Raw genomic sequence first — 19,792 nt, forward strand, 5'->3', positions numbered from 1 at the left:
TTTATTAATTACACTTTATTCACTTTGTATCCCCACATAAGCCCCTCACTCCTCCCCTCACAATCCCACCCTCCCTTACCCTTCTTCATGCATGCCCCTCCCCAAGTCCACTGATAGGGGAGGTCCTCCTCTCCTTCCTTCTGATCTTAGTCTATCAGATCACATCCGGAGTGGCTGCTTTGTCATCTTCTGTGGCCTGGTAAGACTGCTCTCCCCTCAGGGGAAGGTGATCAACGAGAAGGCCTATCAGATTGTGTCGGAGGCAGTTCCTCTTCCCATTACTATGTAACCCACTTGGACACTGAACTGCCATGGGCTACATCTGTGCAGGGGCTCTAGGTTATCTCCATGCCTAGTACTTGGTTGGAGTATTGGTCTCTGGGAAGACCCCTGTGGAGCACTATTCTTACAGAGGCTCGAAGCCTCTGTGACTTTACTGCATAACCTTGGGACATAAAATGTAGCAATCACACAATATCCACCATTTCACTTTAGGATAATTTTGATGATTGATTTTTGAACTAGCTGGGAAAAAAAATGATCAGAAAACTCCTGATTTTCTCTAACAATCCTAACAGTCAAATCTTTAGTATTTAGAAAAGTGTAGAAATATCTCTGGCAGTAAGAATATGAAATAAGCACTGGGCACTGGTGGCACGTGTCTTTAATCCCAGCACTTGGAAGGCCTGGTCCATAGAGTTCCAGGACAGCCAGAGCTATACAGAGAAGCCCTGTCTCGAAAAAAACAAAACAAAACAACAAAACCAATCCAAACAAACAAACAAAAAAGGATATGGACTAAGGAAATTGTTCTTCTTGGCTCAGCTGTTTCAAAGGAGTTTCTTTTTTCCAAAAAGAAAAAAAAAAAAAAAAAGAACACTTTATTTTTTTCACTTCATATATACCTTAAATGATAAATGATTTAAGTATGGACCAGTATAATTTATTCATCTCTGGGGAGATTATTTTATATAAACCACATGCACTGATCTCATCTTTATTCAGGATAATAGAAACATTGGCATTCTACTGTAAAACTTGGATACATTCATCATGAATAAAGTCTGAGTTGGATAAAAGTCATCAAGCTAATGGTTTATGTCCAAGTTGAGTCAAATGCTTATAGAACCAGTTTTTGTTGTTTTTCATCTATTTGGAGACCTCTACCTTTCCTTTTTTTTTTTTTTTTTTCTTTTTGCTGGCAGTCACATGTTTAGCTCATCGGTAGAGCCCATGTTTAAATGTTTAGCGTGCATGTGGCCTGGGTTCAATACACCATACCTCAAACCCTTCCCCATTCGTGTTCTATATGAGGAGGAAGGACAGAAAGCATGCTGGTTTTGTTGGAGGCGTTGAGCTCACTTAGCTTTAAGTGTTAATACAAGTATACAACTTTTGTATTTAAGTGTGAGCTGAGTGTCAGCAAGAATCCGTGGTTAGTTACTGTGCCTCCCAGTATGTCACTCTGCAGGGGAAAGCAGCGCAGTTCATTAGAGGCTGCTCCCCTAATTAGAACACAGAGGGCCATTATCATCACCATTTCCTGCAATTACAGCATCATGAAAAGAACTAAGGGCGAATCCTAATTATTGCCACATCTATTAATTGCACTGGCTTGAGCGATCTACAGGCCCTAGGCTTCCTTTCTGCTGAACTATTTAGTTTGCATTTAACAAAGGGCCTGGGGTTCTTTGTGATTTCCCATAGACACTGTGCTGGTGGTATGACGTCTGTTGACAAGATGTGTTTGCGTCTGGCACAAAGCACATAGGTTGGGTCAGTGTCTAATATCCACATGAGCTTTGCTGGGATAGAACATTCACTTACGGTGCTTTCGAAATTCAAGAACACGGTATTTGTTAAATGCTAACACTTTACGCACAGGTGATGAGGATTCATGAGAGCAGCTTTCAGTCACATTCAGGAAAGGAACCTCACTCTTATTAAATCCCTGTTAGTGGGGCTACCTCACAGCACTAGTGTGGGACCATTTCCTGGAGACGCGTGATTCCTACCCAAGTCAAGCTGTCACAGAACTACATTCTATAGGTGAATTCCTGAAGTAAAACTCTGTTGTCATACTTTCTTTATTCTGTTGCCTTCCAGATTTTCCTATGGATTCTAGTACTGGACATTGCAGAGAGGCAAGCAGCGGTGAGTTCTTTCCTGTTCCTGGCTTTCATTTGGGGTACAATTAATCTTTGATATAGTCTTAATACTTAAGTCTTATTTGCGGATACTTGTGTCCTGTTTTAAGAGTAAACACAAAAATTATTTCCATATCTATGCTGACTTTATTTTTAGTATTAATATATTAAAATTAAGCTCTTGACTTATAGTATATTATACAAAAATGCTAATGAGTATATAGATTCATGTAACCATAATTCAGGATACAGAATAATTCTATCACCCTCCCATATTCCTTGATGGTATAGTCTTTTCTAATAAAAGTGTCACCTGCTTTTAATAACTAGCTGTTCTCTGGCGCTATAACGTCTTTTGGGGATTGTCAGACAGATGGATTCTCTGGAGGTAACTTCACTTGTAGAGTAGAAAATCTTTCAACATTGTTTTCACTTTGAATAATGCTGGTGAGGCTTACTGAAGTCATTAAATGTAGTAGTAATCCATCCCTTTTGTTGAGGAATGTCTTATTTAGGGTTTTATTGCTGTGAAGAGACATCATGACCACAGCAACTCTTTTAAAGAAAAGCATTTAATTGGAGCTGGCTTATAAAGTTTAGTTCATTACCGTCTTGGTGGGAAGCATGGCAGCATTCAGGCAGACATGGTGCTGGAGGAGAAGCTGGGAGTTCTAGCTCTTAATCCGCAGGAGGAGAATACCACAGTGGGTGTGGCTTGTGCATCGGAGACCTCAAAGCCTGCTCCCAGGGGTGCACTTTCTCCAACACCCCAGCAAAGGCCACGCCTACTCGAGCAAGGCCACACCCACTCAAACAACGCTCACTTCCTAACAGTGTGGCTCCCTATGGGCCTATGCGGACCATTTTTATTCAGACTACCACAAGGAATAACTTATTTAGTCAAATTCACATGTAGCCAGGAGTGAATTCAGCAGTTTGTCATCACTGATGCATGGCCATTTCCCAAGCTCTTTCCTCTCTGTGATGGCCCCAGTACTTTTCTGTTCCTTGGAACACTCCATTTTGATCCTTTATAGAAAGCTAGGACCTTATTTTTCCCACTCTCATGTTCATTTCCTCTGATTGCTCCTGCATCCGGGGCCAAGAAGTGGGTGAATATGAACAAAAAACAGGATCCACTTGATCTTTTAGCACCACTGGTCCCCTAACCAGGGAGGAACAGCCTTGTCCATCATGGGTTTGACACAGCTAATAGAGACAGGAGTAGCTAAAAACTCCCCAATTTTGGAGCCAGATCTACAATGCCCTCTTCCAGGTTGCAGGTTGTACGGAAACAGATTGTCAGATGATAGACAGAGAAGGGTGATGAACTCTGTCCGGTGATGGGCCTGTTTCCTTTCCTAGTCTTCCTGCTGTTCATGGTTAAGCATTCCTAAGTAGCTGCTGCATGCATCTTCCTCAGATTATGGTCAGTGAGAGAGAATGGGTCTAATTATCCCATCTTATCACGCAATAGTAAAGTGCAAAAAAGGTACAAACAAACCAAGTAAGTTAGTGCATTCTGGTGACCACTGTCCTGTGAAGCCGGCACACCAGGACGTTTAACGTTAGCAGTGTTCCAGAAGCCTCCAGATCGCTGCCACTTCTGTTTTTCTTTCAGCATAGCTTCTGTTCAGTGCCCTGCTACCGCAGTTTCATTTTGCCTGGTCTTGAATTCTGAATGGATAAACCCTTCAGCTTATATTCTGTGTGTACCGTAACTTTCTCATCTCTGCTTTATACACACAGTAGTTTTCATTTTCAGCACTAACATTGTCCCTCATGAAACACACAAGGCTAGTGCACCCCAATGTCACTGAATATTTGGGTTGTTCCTGTTTTGTTACTGTGTCTCAACACTGCGTAGTATCTCCATCCTCACTGATCAGTATGTTATATTTCGCAGGGCACCTTGTAAATGGGTGGGAGATACCTGTCAGTTCATGAGTAGGTCTGAAAAACAGATTTCACTTGGTTTTTGTCGTGCACTCATTTTGACGGCTGTGGCTGAGCCTCGGGTGCTGCCACTGTATCCTGATTTCCCAGGGCCTCACATCCACTCCCAGCCCCTCACCCTGACCCTGAGGCAGGAAAAGGTGCTGCAGAGCACCCCCCGCCCCCACCCCCACAGCGGATTGCACGACAAAGGCAGTGGGGATGCGGAAGTCCCGGGGCTTTTCGGAGGTGCTCTCCTGGATGTTTGTTAAGAATGTACTCATTCTGTTGATACAGCGAGGGACATTTTCTGTCACATAAGAGCAGCCAGGCACTGACGGTGTCCGTGCTACTCTGAGGGTCACTCATTCTGTTGTATTTCTGTAAAACCAACTAATAAGCTTGTTCAGTAACACAAAGATTGGCCAGTCAGAATTTCTTGCCAGGCGCATGCGTGCGTGCCTGCGTGCGTGTGTGCGCGCTGCCAATTGGTGTGAAAGTTGTGGTTAGAGCGTCAGTGTGTCAATGAGTAAAGACATCAATAGCACAAATAACATACAAAGGCAAATCCATTAGGAGCAAGGTATGTGGTGCTTGCTTTTATTTCAGCGCGTTGGCAAATCTCTGAGTTCAAGGCCAGCCTGGTCTTCAGAGTGAGTTCCAGGAGAGCCAGGACTACACAGAGAAGCCCTGACTCAGAAACAAAAACAAAAACCCAAGCAATCAAACACCCTTGAACAACAACAACCAACCAACAAAACGGGATCCCCGGAAAGCTACACAGTGTGAGTGCCGCATCCCAGAATCAGTGTTTCTGTTCCCTTCCTTTCCCAGAATGTTTTCATTTTTCTGGTGTAATGTGGGCGAGGAAAACAACAGGGAAGCAAGAGTTCATTGTGTTGGTGGGGTAACACTGACATAGTCCCATGTTTCAAAAGGAGATGCAGTTTGTTCTCAGGGTTTTATTCTTCGGAGAAAGAGGGCAGCTGAAAAGGCTCACGCTAAAACAGGAAATGAGGAAGGCACAAAGCCATTACAACCCCCATCGTGACCCCCTTCCAAAATGTCAAGCTGTTGGTGTCTGGCATTTGGGAGAGACATTCTTTCCCTCCAATTTATTTATTGCCTTAACACTTAACATTTTTTCCTCCTCTTTTTTGGGAGATAATGACTATGAACAACTTCCAGTTTGAGAGTGTATTTTACTGTCGTAATCTGTTGTCATAAAAGAAATAGATGTTCTGTGTTGCATGGCATGGGATGTGGACAGCAATTCAGTTCCATCCCATGAGTCACATCGTCAAATCAACACAGGAAATTTAGAGGAATGTTTAATTCATTCAGTGAGTGGGTATGGTTTTTGTTCATTTGTTTTTTGGTTGTTTGTTTGCTTTGAGGTAGGGTCTGTGTAATCCAGGCTGGCCTCGAACTCCCTGTGCAGCTGAAGAGGAACACAAACTTCTGATCTTCCCGCCTCTACCTCCGAAGCGCTGGGATTCCACTGGCGCCACCACACTTGGTTTTAATCATTGCTGCAGAGGAAGCCAGGCCTTCCTCCACCATAGCAAGCACCCTAACAGCTAAGCTACGGTCCCAGGCCAGTGTGCTGGTCTTTGGAAATAAAACAAAAAATAATCCTAGTTTTGCATGTGTGATGATGAGCATTTACATTAAAAAACATACCCCCCCACCCCCAACAAGGAGGCAGTAGTTGACGAGTTCTGGCCTGACCAGGTGACCTCAGTGGGCCTTTCCCAATATGAACACCAGGTTGCGCTGGCCAGCGCTCTCCTTCTGCGCCTGCTCGGTGACTGCAGAGGCTGAATTCGCTGGGCACAGCCGGGAAGAAGGAACACGGCTAAGCAGTCAGCCTCCCCTTACATATGGGAACTGTCGCTGAAAACCAGTTTCCTTCTTTCACGTTCTCTTCCTTGGACTGTTAGCAAGGCTCTCTCGTTCTTCAGTCCCTCAAGCGCAGGGACTTCCCAAGGATCTCATGCTTGGACCCCTTTTCTCTGTCTCCGTGAGTTTCTTCCTGTTGGAACTCATTGCTCTACAGGGGTTCTTAGTCGCGTCCCTATGGTTCTGCTTACTCTTCCAGGAAGAATAGCATATTTTTATTTCCTATCTATGTATGTATCCTATTTATATTTCAAATATAATTTATTTAACAACAGAATAACCTCTTAATAAAAAAATTGACACCCTGAATCATCTCGCAGCAGGAGTGTCAGACTTGGTTTTAGACCATCCAGCCTTCCGTTCTTCAGAAAGGTAACGGAAACTCATCTCTTCCAGACCACCCTTGAGATAAAGCAGTCCACAGACTGGCATCTCTTCCTTCTTCCTCTGTTCTGCACTCGGTTTTGGGCACACATGACACTGTCATGGCCGGGGAGCTCATGGTGTCCCTTTGTTCTTTGACTTTTAGGACATCAAAAAATAGTTGAAGGGAAAACAAAGTTGCACTGACGCATATTTTAGAGAATTTGAATGACTTTTAGAGCCAAAAACCTTGTGGAAAGCAATTTATTTAAATATTTCTGAAAATCTAATCTTGCAGAAATAAATGGAATTTCTTCTTCTTAGTGATGCAATGTTAGTCCTTGCAATCTTAAGCAATTTCCTTTTCCAGAACACAAATCATTATGAATTGAGTTCTTTATTACTCAAGTCCAGCTTTGTTTTATGTAGCTGAGTGGAGTCCATGTTACTTTTTTTTTTTTTTTTTTTTTTTAAATTTTATCTTATCTAGTTTCACCAGTCGGCTTCATCATAGTTTTTCCTAACTAAAAATAAAACTATATATATATGAATGATGAGGTTGATTTTATATATATGCATATACATACATATATACATACTTTTTTATACGTAGAGTAGAAAGAACAAATGTCAAGTGTGTGCTGCCATTTTGAGTTTTGACAGTGTCTGCTCCCATGCAGCCATCCGTGGGCCTGGGATAAAGAGCATTGCTGTCCCCCGTAGAGACTTCCCATGGTAGGCCAGCAGCGTTCTAATTTTCATTACTGTAGATTAGTGCTATTAGATCTTCAGTTGTGCACGCGGGTCAGCTGTTGCAGGTGTAACATTCGTCATTGACAGCTCTTGCTTACTGTAATGCTTGTGAGAGTTACCCATGTAATTGTGTTTCATTGTTTTTGATGCACCCTCAAATGGTGTAAATCTAGTAAAATTAGAAGCTTGAGCCGTTGAAATATTTCTCCCTGCTCCATGAACTTACTGATTTCTGATTCTGCAGAGTTTGTTATTATGACATCCTCCCAACTCTCTTCCTCCATTGCTGAGATCAGACAACTAGGATGTTGGTGGCTTTTGTTTTTAATATCCTAGGAACAATAAGACTTTAGAGTAAGGCATCCTTTTGATAACTTGTAATGTCAGGGTGAGAGAGTATGCTTGGCCACAGGGGTGGACCCTCAGAATCTCTTCCTGTCTGTTTCTAGAAGAGTAGTGGAATGAACCTTCTAGAGTACACATAGTTTCTAGACCACTCTCGATCAGAAAGATGCCGGAACAAGTCGGACACCCGCCCGGTTGTGTTTGGACGATTTCCCACCAGCAGATGAGCCAGCATCCCCCACTGCGCCCTGCTCCACCGCAGCCAGCGGCTCCTCCTCAAGGGCAGGCTTTACTTGGCCATGTAGTGATGGCTCTGGTTTTGTAATCTTAATTTCAAACCTCCTGCCCTTTGCCCACTTCTGCTCTTCCTTCCGGATGATCCGTCTAGACCTGTGGCTCCTGAGTGTTTTCACTCCGCTGTTGCTGCCCGCCCATCAACCGCCATTTACTATCTGACTTCTTCAGCCATATGAGATTTTATTGTTTATGAGAATAAATGGTTTTCCTTGAAAATATCTTCAATTCTCTTTTTTCTCTCTCATTTTGTGGCAAATTCTCAACCCAACTCAATGGGGTAAATCACTCAAGTTTGACTAACACACTTCAGAAAAGAAACTTTATTGAAGAAGCAGTTTGTGAGCTACCTCAGAGCATGCCCTTCCATTGAGAGCATCAGTCTCGTTCTCTCTCCTCCCACAGCTATGTCCTTATCCTCTTGTCCCGTAGCCGACAACATCACTCCATCCTTCAACAAGAGAGTAACCACTGTTGAAGACACAACTCTCATCTCCACTGACAAACCCAAATCCTGTCACCGTCGGTGCCCTCTGTCCTTACCTTCTGTGTAGTGGTTGAGTGCCTGGCTCTCAAAGCCCTCGTCGCTTTCTCTTTTCTTTTTCTTCAGGACTTGCCGTCTCCTTGCCAACTGAATTCAACAGACCCTTTTATTTAACTAACTTAAGCTTTGATGGTTATTTTACCAAGAGATTGCACTCCTTCCCCCTTAGAATTTCCTGTTTTTCCAGCTTTTGTGACTTCATCCCCTTGTGTTTCCTCCTCCAGCATTTCCCCTTGTTCCTCCTCAGTCTCCTTTGTGTAGATTTCTTTCTTCTCTCTTTTCTTTCTTCCTGTCTTCCTTCCTTCCTCTTTCTTCTTCCTTTTCTTTTTCTCCTTCCTTCCTTCCTTCCTTCCTTCCTCCCTCCCTCCCTCTCTTCTTCTTCCTTCCTTCCCTTCCTTCCTTTCTTTCTTTTCTTTCTTTCTTTCTTTCTTTCTTTCTTTCTTTCTTTCTTTCTTTCTTTCTTTCTTCTTTCCTTCCCCTCCCTCCCTCCCTCCTTCCCTCCCTCCCTCCTTTCTTTCTTCTTTCTTTCTTTCTTTCTTTTTCTTTCTTTCTCTCTTTCTTCTTTCTTTCTTTCTTCTTTCTTTTCTTTCTTTCTCTCTCTCTTTCTTTTTCTTTTCTTTTCTTTTCTTTTCTTTCTCTTTTATCAAGTTAGAAAGAAGTTTTCCTTGAGTGGATATCCACAGCTCACTTTTCTAGGTTTATATCTGAAGACCAGCACAGAGGACTATGAAAACCAGAGTGCCTTACACCATCGACTCATGCATTGCACATACATGATTTATTTTCTCCTTCACACACACACACACAGAGTGAGAGAGAGAGAGAGATTGTCTTGTGTGTTGTTATTTTGTGCCCTTTACACTGGCCATGCTGCTTATCGGGGGTCCTGTAGTCCTGAGACAGAGCTAGAATGTGGCACATGCCAAGCAGATATTAGCACAGTCAATGAATGAACACATCAGTGACTGAAAGACACCAACAGATGTTCCCTTTCCCACCTCATAGGGAAGCTTGACTGTTCTGGGGTTAGGAAGTAGAGGACGCTGTCTTTTCTACAGCATGGAGACACAGGCATGGTGTTGTAGATAGTAACCGGTGTCTAAAGCTACCTACGGACAGACTTAAGAGCACTGCTTTTAGGTAGTTGAAAGCATAGTAGGGTCAGGGATGAGGGTGTAGGTCTTCACGCAATAATTTATTTTGTGAATCTTTAAAAATCTGCTGTCTTCATGTGTCTTAGAAGGAAAGAAGAGGACAAGCACATGTACTTTTGGCACAAAATGAAAACACCGTGATCTCATTAGAATGGTCTGTTGTGGAAGAGCAATGGAAACAAAATGTGCACAATTGTATTTTCTCCTCTTTCCCCCACATTTTGGCCATAAGTTTGAAGTATAGATTGGAGATACTTTCTTAGAAAAATCATAGAAATATCTGCTCAAAGATAGCAATATTCCAAAGTCATAATTGGTTTATGAGTTGTTGAAATCGGTGAAGTTATAGTCTTACAGCTGTGAGTGAGATCAAAATGAGTTCAAACAGAGGTCAGGATGAGTTAGAAAGTTGAATCACACTAAAGCCTGATCTCAGACAAGGTTGTATTAAACAGCAAAAACCAAGCCAGTAACATATTTTATAATTGTTTCAGGTCTTTGGAATTGTTTATATCTCTTAAACACATATTAAAATAATATTCCATGTGTTTCTAATAAGCGAGTGATCAAACCTGGCTGCTGAAGGGCATAATCATTGCCCCTGTGGCTTAGCCTTACCAGAAGCCTAACTTGGAGACAGCAGGCGGCGCATCAGCCCAACACTGCAGAGTAACTTGGGGCGTCTCAGCGCTGGGGGTGGAATCCAGGCCCTTACATCTGCCAACTCTGTCCCTGCGACAGGGGCGGGTGTATCCCTGCGGTTATGGTTCTCTGGGGTGTTGAGTGTGCTAGTTTTTCTCATTTGTCCAAGGGTGATCACTCCTGTTTCTACTAGCACAATCAACCCTATTTCCAGCAGAGTGGTTGAAAGAATTGAGTGACAAAGGGAGAGAACATGAGAGGAGCCTAAATCCTAGTCAGGGCCACTCTTGGGATGAGTGCGGCTCTGTCTCCCTGTAGGGGAATCGTGCTTAAAGGGACTAAATGTCTAACATCAAAACTGTCCACATTTAAAAACTTTGCTCATCACTTTTTAAAAAAATAAAAATCAGCCCCTTTAATTAAAAGTTCCCCTAAAATAAACCACCAAGGCAGCCTATAATTCCTTTATAAGATTTTTATTTTCAACATACATTTTTAAAATGTAAAGTTCAGTAACATATTTCATTTTACCATCATAGAACCCAAAATTTAGAGTCTTTGTCTCGCTAGGAATCTGGGAGGGGGGAGGACATGAACAGTTACACTAGGAATAATGTTAATCCTCTTGGCTTGATCCTGTGTCCAAGCATGAAGAAATGAAACTGTTGATAGGAAGGAAAAATAAACTGTTACAGCGTGTTTTATGGTGGTGGATACAAAAACTGCAGTGAATGAAGTGTGCAGTTTCTCTTTCCATGGCTTTTTGTATTTTCCTAGTTCTTAGACTTGCAGACATTGTGTGTGTGTGACTTAGACGTGAGATAGTGCTTTATATTTATATTTATTAAGATAAGGTATGAATATGTTTGGATTAAATAATGATGTGTAAATGGAAGTACACATTTGTGTATATTTGTACTTGGTGGCTGAAAAATTCTACTTGTTCTCTTGATCAAATATTGAACTATTAGATAATCAAACTAGATGGACATTTGTGTGTAGCAATTCTAAGAGCTAAGCCAGGCACGGTGGCACACGCCTGTAATTCCAGCAGATCAAAGGAGGGAAGATGCCCTGTGCAGCCAAGACACGTTCCTGTTACCACCGTGGTGGGGACGCTTCCTGCTCTGACGACTGACCCCAGGAGAGAGCCTTGCTTCCAAACGTGAAGCTGGCAGGCAGGGCACGTCTCTCCCTTGGACTGCTGATGTTGTCTGCGGGTTTAACTGAAGTGAAGTTAATGTTGATTAGAAAATACAAGAGGCAGGCAAGATGGCTAATCTATCAGGAAAAGGCACCAGCTGCCAAGCTTCATGGTTAGAGTTCAATCCCAGGCCCCACGTGGTAGAAAGAGAGCGGACTCCTGGACGTTTGTCTGTGACCTACACTCACTCATGCATTGTGCTGTGTGTGCACCCCCCCACATATACACAATACATTTATATAAAATAAAGATGCAATTAAAAATTTACAGAGAGGCAGCTGGAGAGATGGCGCAACACGAAGAGCTGGTCTTCCAGAGGACACGGGTTTGATTCCTGCACCTAATGGCAACTCACAACCCTTTATAACTTCAGTTCCAGAGAAGCCAATGCCTCCAAAGGCCCTGCACATACGTGGTACACAGACAGACAGACAAACATGCTGGCAATGCCCATGCGCATGTGATGATAAATACAATAGCAAATGGTCAACACGGGGTCGACTTTTTACTGGTCCCCAAAGTCACATAAAACACTTTTTAAACAGAGCAGATAAAATTCACATCCTTACGTCCTTTCTCTGATTCGCATGCTCTGTGTGGAAAAAACTGATGATTTAATGTTCGGTGGGGCTTTCTCAGAGGTACTGACTTGAAGAGACCTTTACACATCATCAAATAACTTCCAAGGAAATTTTCTTTTTACATTGACTCTACAGGCTCTTTGCCATGCGTACATTGTGTGAGTCAGTGCATGCCTGTGTGAGTGCATGCACGTGCGTGTGTGCGTGCGTGCGTGCGTGCGTGTGCGTGCATATGTGTGTGTATGATTACAAATAGAACTTAGGGCTTTATCTATCAAAGCATATACATTATAATTAAGCTATATCCCTAACTCCAGTTCCTCAGCTAAGTAATTTTGGTAGTATAGTTTTTCCATAAAAGGTTTAAAAATGTACTCTTGAAAATGTAAGGTTATCTACAGACGGAAATGTTCAGACCATCAGGGCTTTTCCGACACACACGTCTACTAGGTAAAATGTGTTCACTTACCACCCAGAGCTGTCTTTTAAGATTTATTTTTACTATTGATAATTTTTAATTTTTGAAGTTATAAATTACATCCTTCCCCCCTTCCCGTTTCTCCCCCCAGCCTCTCTCATACACCTGTGTAACCCCTCACTCTTTCTCAGATTCGTGGCCTCTTTTTCTTTCATTGTGGTCATACATGTATCATATGTAACATATATGTCACACACATACGTTCCTAAATATAGAAATACAACCTGTTCAGTCTGTATAATGTTACTTAGATGCATATTATTTCAGTGCTTACTATTAGCATATATTTTTAATATACAGAATTTATACTTTCAAAAGATGCATTTTCTCTCCAACAAGCAAAGGAATACCGTTTCGATCGATGGCAGCTGCTCTGCCTGCGGGATGGGCTCATGTGGCAAGCCTGGTTCCTCAGCTTGAGTGGCTTTCTGATCCAGGAGCTAACACGTGTGAAAGGCCCTGGAGTCTGTAAAAAGCCCACGCACAGCACGCGGTCTTCCGCGGGGCCACGCCAGCTAGCCACACACGTGGGAGCATTCATGGAGCGAGCGGGAGGCTGGGGTGCAGAGCAGTGTTCCGGTAGGGTTTGGGTGGGAGGGATCGGGAGCTCGGGAGCCTGCTGACACCGCCGAGAACAGGCGGTGCAGAGGAAGGAACAGCAGGTTAGGTTCGGGAGGAGCAGAGCAGACACGGAGGCCTCCACCGTCAACCCCACCTGGAGGCTCCCTGCAGCAGCGGGTGAACGGAAGGCAGCCACCGTGGAGAAGTCACTTGCCGTTGCCTGTCTTTCAGAGCGCTGCGAGTGTAAGCCCATCAGAGCTACTCAGAAGACCTACTTCCGCAACAACTACAACTACGGTAAGGCCACCTCTGCCGTCCACTCGCAGGCCGCGTGTGCGGGTATTACATGACACCCCTGCATGCACACACACGGGGCTTGCGCATGAAGAGGGACACCTACAAGTACCGTCCCCAGCTTCAGCTAATTAAAGTGCATCGGGGCGGCAAAGTTCCCGTCAGGTGCCTGATTGTGACGGCATCAGGCAGCTTTTTTATTGTTCGTTAAACCGAAGCACTGGGTACCCAGAGATCCGTTTCAAAGCAGAAGTCCTTGTCTCTGGGTTGGTACCTGGGTTCCAGCTGTGCTCCACTGGGGAGAGGAAGGACACTGGGAAACAATCCCTAATAGTTGTTGGTATTCATCTAAGGGGGTGTCTTGCTATTCAATTTGACCAAACAACATTTTGATGAGCCACATGCTAACTGAAGAGCCCTACCAACAGAGCTGGCTGATGTGATGGGAGCATGCCATCTCTACCAGGCACTGTTTTACACGCATTCCATGTATTATCTCGTTTAATTATCCCAAGAGCTTCTGAGCACTCTTCTTATCCTGATTTTATGAGTGATGGTTGAGCCAACACTGTCCCTTCTTTTATTATTATTTGGGTACTGCTGTGCTTCAGTAAATACCACTGACAGTCATGCTTATGAGAGGCAGTCACTGCAGTTCTTCAGCTGCTAACACAGAGGTCTGCTCAGTGCTAGCGTATTCCACAGGCTTTTACTAGAATTGGTTTTCAAGGAGAGGTCGAATGTCCCTCATCCAGGATGCTTAGGGCCAGAGTATTTAGGATGATAGGCTTTCATTTTGTATTTTGGAATATTTGTGGATCTTTGGAACAGGAGCCAAGTTTAAGCATAAACTTTGTGTTTCACAGACATTTCAAACTAGCTGTCACCTGAAGACAGGTGTGGAAGTTTCCGCGTGTACATTGTGTTGATTTGGGATGCTCAGCCTGTCGGTGAGACCAGCAAGATCATGCCAGTGTCTGATCCCAAGTTAATGTGTGGGCTACAGGGACTTCTAAAAGGAACTGTATGATGAAAACGAGGATTTTGCCGTTATGTGCCTTACTGTAGAGGACTCAGGACATGCAGAGATTTGTTCCAACTTCTGCAGCAGTGGTGCTCAACCTGTGGGTTGTGACCCCTTGTGGGGCTTCGTCAAATGACCCTTTCACAAGGATCTCCAGTGGAACCAGTTTTTAAGTTTGCTTACAATCTATTTTCAGGCAGGAATTCTGCACTTGGAAGGCTAGCTTAGAACTTGCTCTGCCCAGGCTGCTCCTGAACAGTCTGTCCAGCACTAGAGTGATGGGCATGAGCTACCAGGTCAGCTAGTTACCTTCAGCAGGACCTTAGCGGCTCTTGGTTAGTGACAGACAGACATCTGGGAGAGACAGATGTCCCTGGACTAAGGGTTTAGTTTATCTAAGAATCAAATGCCTAGCTACTTACCTGAAAGCTCTTCCTCCCCTTATGCAAACTGATGAGATTGCAGGAGAAGGGGTTCTTTGTGCTTTTTCGAAGGGTAGCTTTTTAAGATCGATAAAGACTATGTGAGCTTTTAAATATAATTATGATGAAAATTAAAACATAATTTCATACAGGGCAAACATAATTTCCTAGCAGGGTCCTGGCAGAAGGCTTGCACGGAACCGTGGATTAGATCATCAGCACCTAAACTGGTTGTGCAGTTCAGTGTCATCCTTGCTATGTAACAAGTTGGAGGCTAGCCTGGGGTACACCAGAGCCAAACTTTCTGTTTGTTCTCAAACAAACAGAAAGCAGCAACAACAAACAACAACACACACACTACAAACACTAACAGTAAAAAAATTTATTTCAAAGAAAGTTATTTTTACTTGTCTTCACTCACTGCTTTTAACTTTACCCAGCTTCCTTAGTAATGCGATAGCTGGTGGTACCCTTACGATTGAAAGTTAAAGTATTAACCACTACAAATCATCAAAAAGAGCTTTTAGGGAAGACGGCTGAGTGAGTATTACAACCTAAGATCGGATGTGGATCACAGCTGGTAAGAAGGAGGAGCTTGTAAGGTAGCTCACATCTCTCACATCTGTGTCCTGTCCCAGAACGTAGGACTAAGGCAAGAAGATCAAGAGCTCAAGGCCAGCTGCAATGGCATTGCAAGTTCAAGGCCAGCCTATGTTTCCCCAATCACTACTGGAAAAGAAAAAAAAAAAAATCATAGCCAGACACTAACCAGGCCACCTATTATTTAAAGATTGGTTTTTAGGTGGGACTTACAGATTCTTTGGGTGAAACAGGCACTCCAGTGTTTGGCTAGAAGGCAAACTAATGGAAGGGAAATGTTTTTGTTTCAAAATATAGTGATTTTTACTTTTTTTTTTTTTTTTTGCCAGGGCCTCCTGGTCCCTTTTTAATTGTCTAATTTCTATCCCCATTCCAGTTCTTTTATACAGTTGAAAATAAGGAATCACTTAAGAGTGAAGTCCCTGCCCAGCCCTGTTGAAAATCAACTGATTTTTACTTTTATGTATTTGTATGTATCTATTGAGAAAACAAGGTACAGCCAGGAACAATTGCTAATTCATATAAAACCCCCGCCTCATTCTTGACTAATTCAGTAAAAAAAAAAAAAAAAAAAAAAAAAAAAAATTGTCAGTTTTTAGCAAAATTACTTAAATAATAAAGTAGGTGTTGTGGAGAGGTATTTTTTTTGGAGTAGGTACATGTGCTAAAAATTTCCAGTGAAAATAGTGGCTGCACTGGGTAAAGAAATCATTAGCTTGAGAACGTTGGCACAGCTCACTCATCACTAATGGTTGATGGGCTCTGTGAGGCACATTCATTTACGCTGGGACTCACACAAACATGTCTGTTAGTTGGCCTTACCGTCTGGAAGGAAAACGTTATCTCTTGTCAAAATACAAGGCCGAGAGAACAGGACGAGCAAGGTCTCCCCTTGCCAATCAGGCAGGGCCAGCTGGGCAGTGTGACCTTGCTTGCATTGCTATAAAGTCCCTGAAGACTGAAGTATTCATGAAGCAAAAACAAGGCTCGAGCTTAAAGATTTACAAATTTTGGTAACCGAATCCCTGTCTTGTGGCTTGCCATAGTGGGTAGACCATTAAATTCCCGCGATGAAGGTAGAGCCCGGCAGAGAATTGGATGACCAGCTGGTTTGATATAGTTGTGGAGGGATTTTATCAGTCCCGTCTGGTCCTGAACATCTAAAATACATGGAAGCGTCTGCAAGCGGGAGTTTATAGTTCCTACCTGCAGAGCTTGCCCGAAGTGGCTTCACTTGGATACACCGTGTCCCCTCTGTGACACAATATGACACAATATCGATATGACAGGGCTTCCTGAGATATTGCTGTGGACTTTCTATGAGCTGATGCCTTCACATCTTTCTTTTTTAAAAACAGTAAAACTCTCCTGTAAAAATGTCTACATGTTGGAAGTAGATCTACCCAGTGCGGCTCCTCCAAGGGAGAGACACAGGAGCACAGAGGAAAGGCTCCTTCCAGCCTCTGGGTCCCGCCACTTGAAGGGCCGCTACTTGCATGGTGGGCAGGAGAGCGATGCAGCTGGCATGCGGGAAGGCCCTGCCTCACTCAGCAGGGGTGTGGGGTGGCAGAGTAGCTGAGTGCAAGGCCCAAGGAAGACACAGGTCTGATGGACAAAGTCTCCTCAAGAAGAACGTTCAGTATACCTAAAGGAACACGGGGCTTAACTCTGACGTGAAGGAAAGTGCGGATGTCTGAATGGTGAGATGAGCTGAGGGAGGCAAAGAGACCAAGGAACTACTAAACAGGACTGAGCTGTAGCTCCGAAGAGACCCCGCCTTGAGGAAAATGATCAATTGAAGAATCCCAATGAAGAAACGAAGCATAAAGTTGGGTCTGGGCCTTTACAGGGTGAAATTGCATCCATATATCCAACGTGAAGCCACAGGGGGAAAGTGTATTCAGTCAGCTCTAATTACCTAAGTGGGGTTTTGAAAATCGAATGCTTGCACACACACGCATATATAAACACCAGTGTACATATACACAGATACAGACACAAACTGGCAGGGAAAGAGGGCTGAGCGCGGAGAATGCAGGTATGGCGTCTTCTCTAAAGAGAAATGTCTGCCTGACATTTCCTTTCTAACCATTGAGCATGAAACTGAGAGGAACTGGCCAGAAAGAAGCCTACTGGCTTTCTTTGAATGGTAGGCCTACTGTGTGTCATACAAACCAGACCTGCCTTCTTTTACCCAGTCATCCGGGCTAGGGTTAAAGAGGTGAAGACGAAGTGCCATGACGTGACCGCCATCCTGGAGGTGAAGGACATTCTGAAGGCGTCGCTGGTGAACATCCCGAGGGACACCGTCAGCCTTCACGCCACCTCTGGCTGCCTCTGCCCCCCGCTCCATGTAAATGAAGAATATATCATCATGGGCTACGAGGATGAAGAGCGCTCCAGGTAACCTGCCTGGGAAGGACTCACGGCCCTTTGTTTTCCTTCCTAGCCTTCACGCGTCGGTTCATACATTTTGCTGTGGTGCTCTGGTGCCAGGCTCTCCCTTCTTTCTTGGGGACTGTGGCTATCTTTTATTTTGTATATTGGATAGAAAAAGGTGAGCACAGTTTATGGGTCTAGATTTTTTTCTGGAAAGAGGGAGCATAGCTTCATTTATTTCTGAAAGGGGGTTCATGACTCCTAAATAGTTAGGACCCTTTCCATCTCTCTGGTGTTTGTATTCTAGGATAAACATGTTTAGTTTTTTCTAACCAGCAATTCCTTGAATTTTTCAGTTCTGTACCTTGATTTTTCAAAAGTTATCATTTGATTTTTAAAATGCAGATTACTCTTGGTAGAAGGCTCTATAGCTGAGAAGTGGAAGGATCGTCTTGGAAAGAAAGTCAAGGTAAGCTTAGATTTTATGTCAAAGTATTAAAATGCTGGGGCTGGGCCCGAGCTCCATGGTATAATGCCTTCCTAGCAAACACTCCAGGTTCAGTTCGCAGAACCAGAAAAAGTTTGGTAATAGAGTTCATAGAAAACTATCCCTCATATACATTAAATAGTCACCCTCAACTACATGAGAATATTAAGACCTGATATACATATACATACACATATAACACATACACACACATGGCTATTTTAAAAACTGAAATTGTCTTTAATGTCAATTCATGTAAGGAATGAATTTCCTGTATCAAAGCTATAGCTACAGTTGCCCTAATTTCTTGTGAGAATACCTGTAGCTAGCCAGTCCTGACAGGCTGGCTTCCTACTCTAGCTCCAGGGCCAGCCTCCTGACAGCTCATCGCTCTGCCGTGGTAGGATATGCTTTCCATCTTTATAGAAGTCACACAGGGCTGTTCTGCCTCCAACACCATTCTTCATTTCAGGCAGAAAGAAGGGAGGAGGCAAACGTGGGTCTCCAAGAACTCGATCCGAAATCTCTACCTTAGATCTTTTGGTAAGGACAGGTGCTGTGTCCATGTCCAGTTTGGAGAGCAGGGAGTGGAGGTTTTCATTGTTTCTAAACAAATTGGTCTTCCCTGAGAAGGGAGAAAAATATGATTGACAAATAGAAGAATACTACAGTGTCCAAAGTACAGAAACGAATTCTATGAACAAGCGTCTGCCACAGCGTTCAGTGTAGAAGAAGTGGGTGCTTGGAACAGTGACGTGGCTTTAACATTTTAGAGTACGAGCCTCAAACTTATATCTCAAAAATCAAGTAGTACATTACACTGCTCAGTTAAAAAAAATGTCTGCATTTCTTATTATTGCACTAGCAGACACATCTCTCATAGAGAAGAACAATTTGGGGAAAGGGGGGTGCGGAATCTCCTAGGATGCCTGCTGGGGTGGGGGCTAGGAGTGAGAACTGTACCAAACCTAATACACCCTGTTCCTCTGAGAGCCGGAAGCTCGGAAACACTTGGGAAGTAACCGGGGAAGTAAGTTAAACAGCCCAAGGCAGCTGATCTTAGCGTCCGGCGGAGCAGATGCTCCAGTCAGTGACCTAGAGAACGAGGACGGCACCAAGTCGTAGAAAGGAACTATCACCTCCGAATTCCTTGTGTTCCAGTGTTTCTGTCAGGAGTGAGATGCATTTCAAGGGCTGAGTGTGAGCGCTCCCTGTTCGCATCCTTTGTCAGTTAACCTGGTGTCTAATTATTAGTCTCTTCTTCATAACACTGGGATCTCCTTTCATCCTTTCAAGTCTGTTTTCTGCTTCCCAGTGCAGAACAGGAATTTGTCCTAAATTCCTGTTCCAGTTGGAAGAGCTTGTGTAACAAGCCTGGCCGGTTATGTTTTCGCTGGGATGCGTGGCTTGTCCTGTTTTGTGGCCTGGTGGATTTACTTCGCCTCCTACAGGGAAATCGTAGTTTTTATGAAATCACTGAATTTCTCAGACTGACTTTAAACACACTAATAGGAAACAATAAACCAGTAACTTGAATAATTTTCTTTGTTGTTTTGAGACAGTGTTTTGCTATGTAGCTCTGGCTGGACCGATAGTTTGGATTTAGCACAGGCTGGACTGGTACCTACTGTGTAGCGTAGGCTGGCCTTAACCTTTCTGCACTCATCCTGCGCTGATGTTTGT

The 19,792-nt window shown here is 43.6% G+C and overlaps 1 protein-coding gene across 1 annotated transcript in view; it reads left to right on the plus strand.

The window, feature by feature from the left end:
- Frzb (frizzled related protein) overlaps positions 1-19,792 on the plus strand; it is a 55,920-nt gene that overhangs the window by 31,755 nt on the left and 4,373 nt on the right. The window contains exons 2-5 of the mRNA XM_055600562.1: positions 2,107-2,154; positions 13,135-13,200; positions 17,442-17,646; positions 18,028-18,091. Coding sequence (XP_055456537.1) covers positions 2,107-2,154; positions 13,135-13,200; positions 17,442-17,646; positions 18,028-18,091 — 383 coding nt within the window. The remainder of the gene's footprint in view (positions 1-2,106; positions 2,155-13,134; positions 13,201-17,441; positions 17,647-18,027; positions 18,092-19,792) is intronic.

This window comes from Psammomys obesus, unplaced genomic scaffold, assembly GCF_907164565.1.
Source record: "Psammomys obesus unplaced genomic scaffold, mPsaObe1.curated_primary_1811, whole genome shotgun sequence".
Lineage (NCBI taxonomy): Eukaryota > Metazoa > Chordata > Mammalia > Rodentia > Muridae > Psammomys > Psammomys obesus.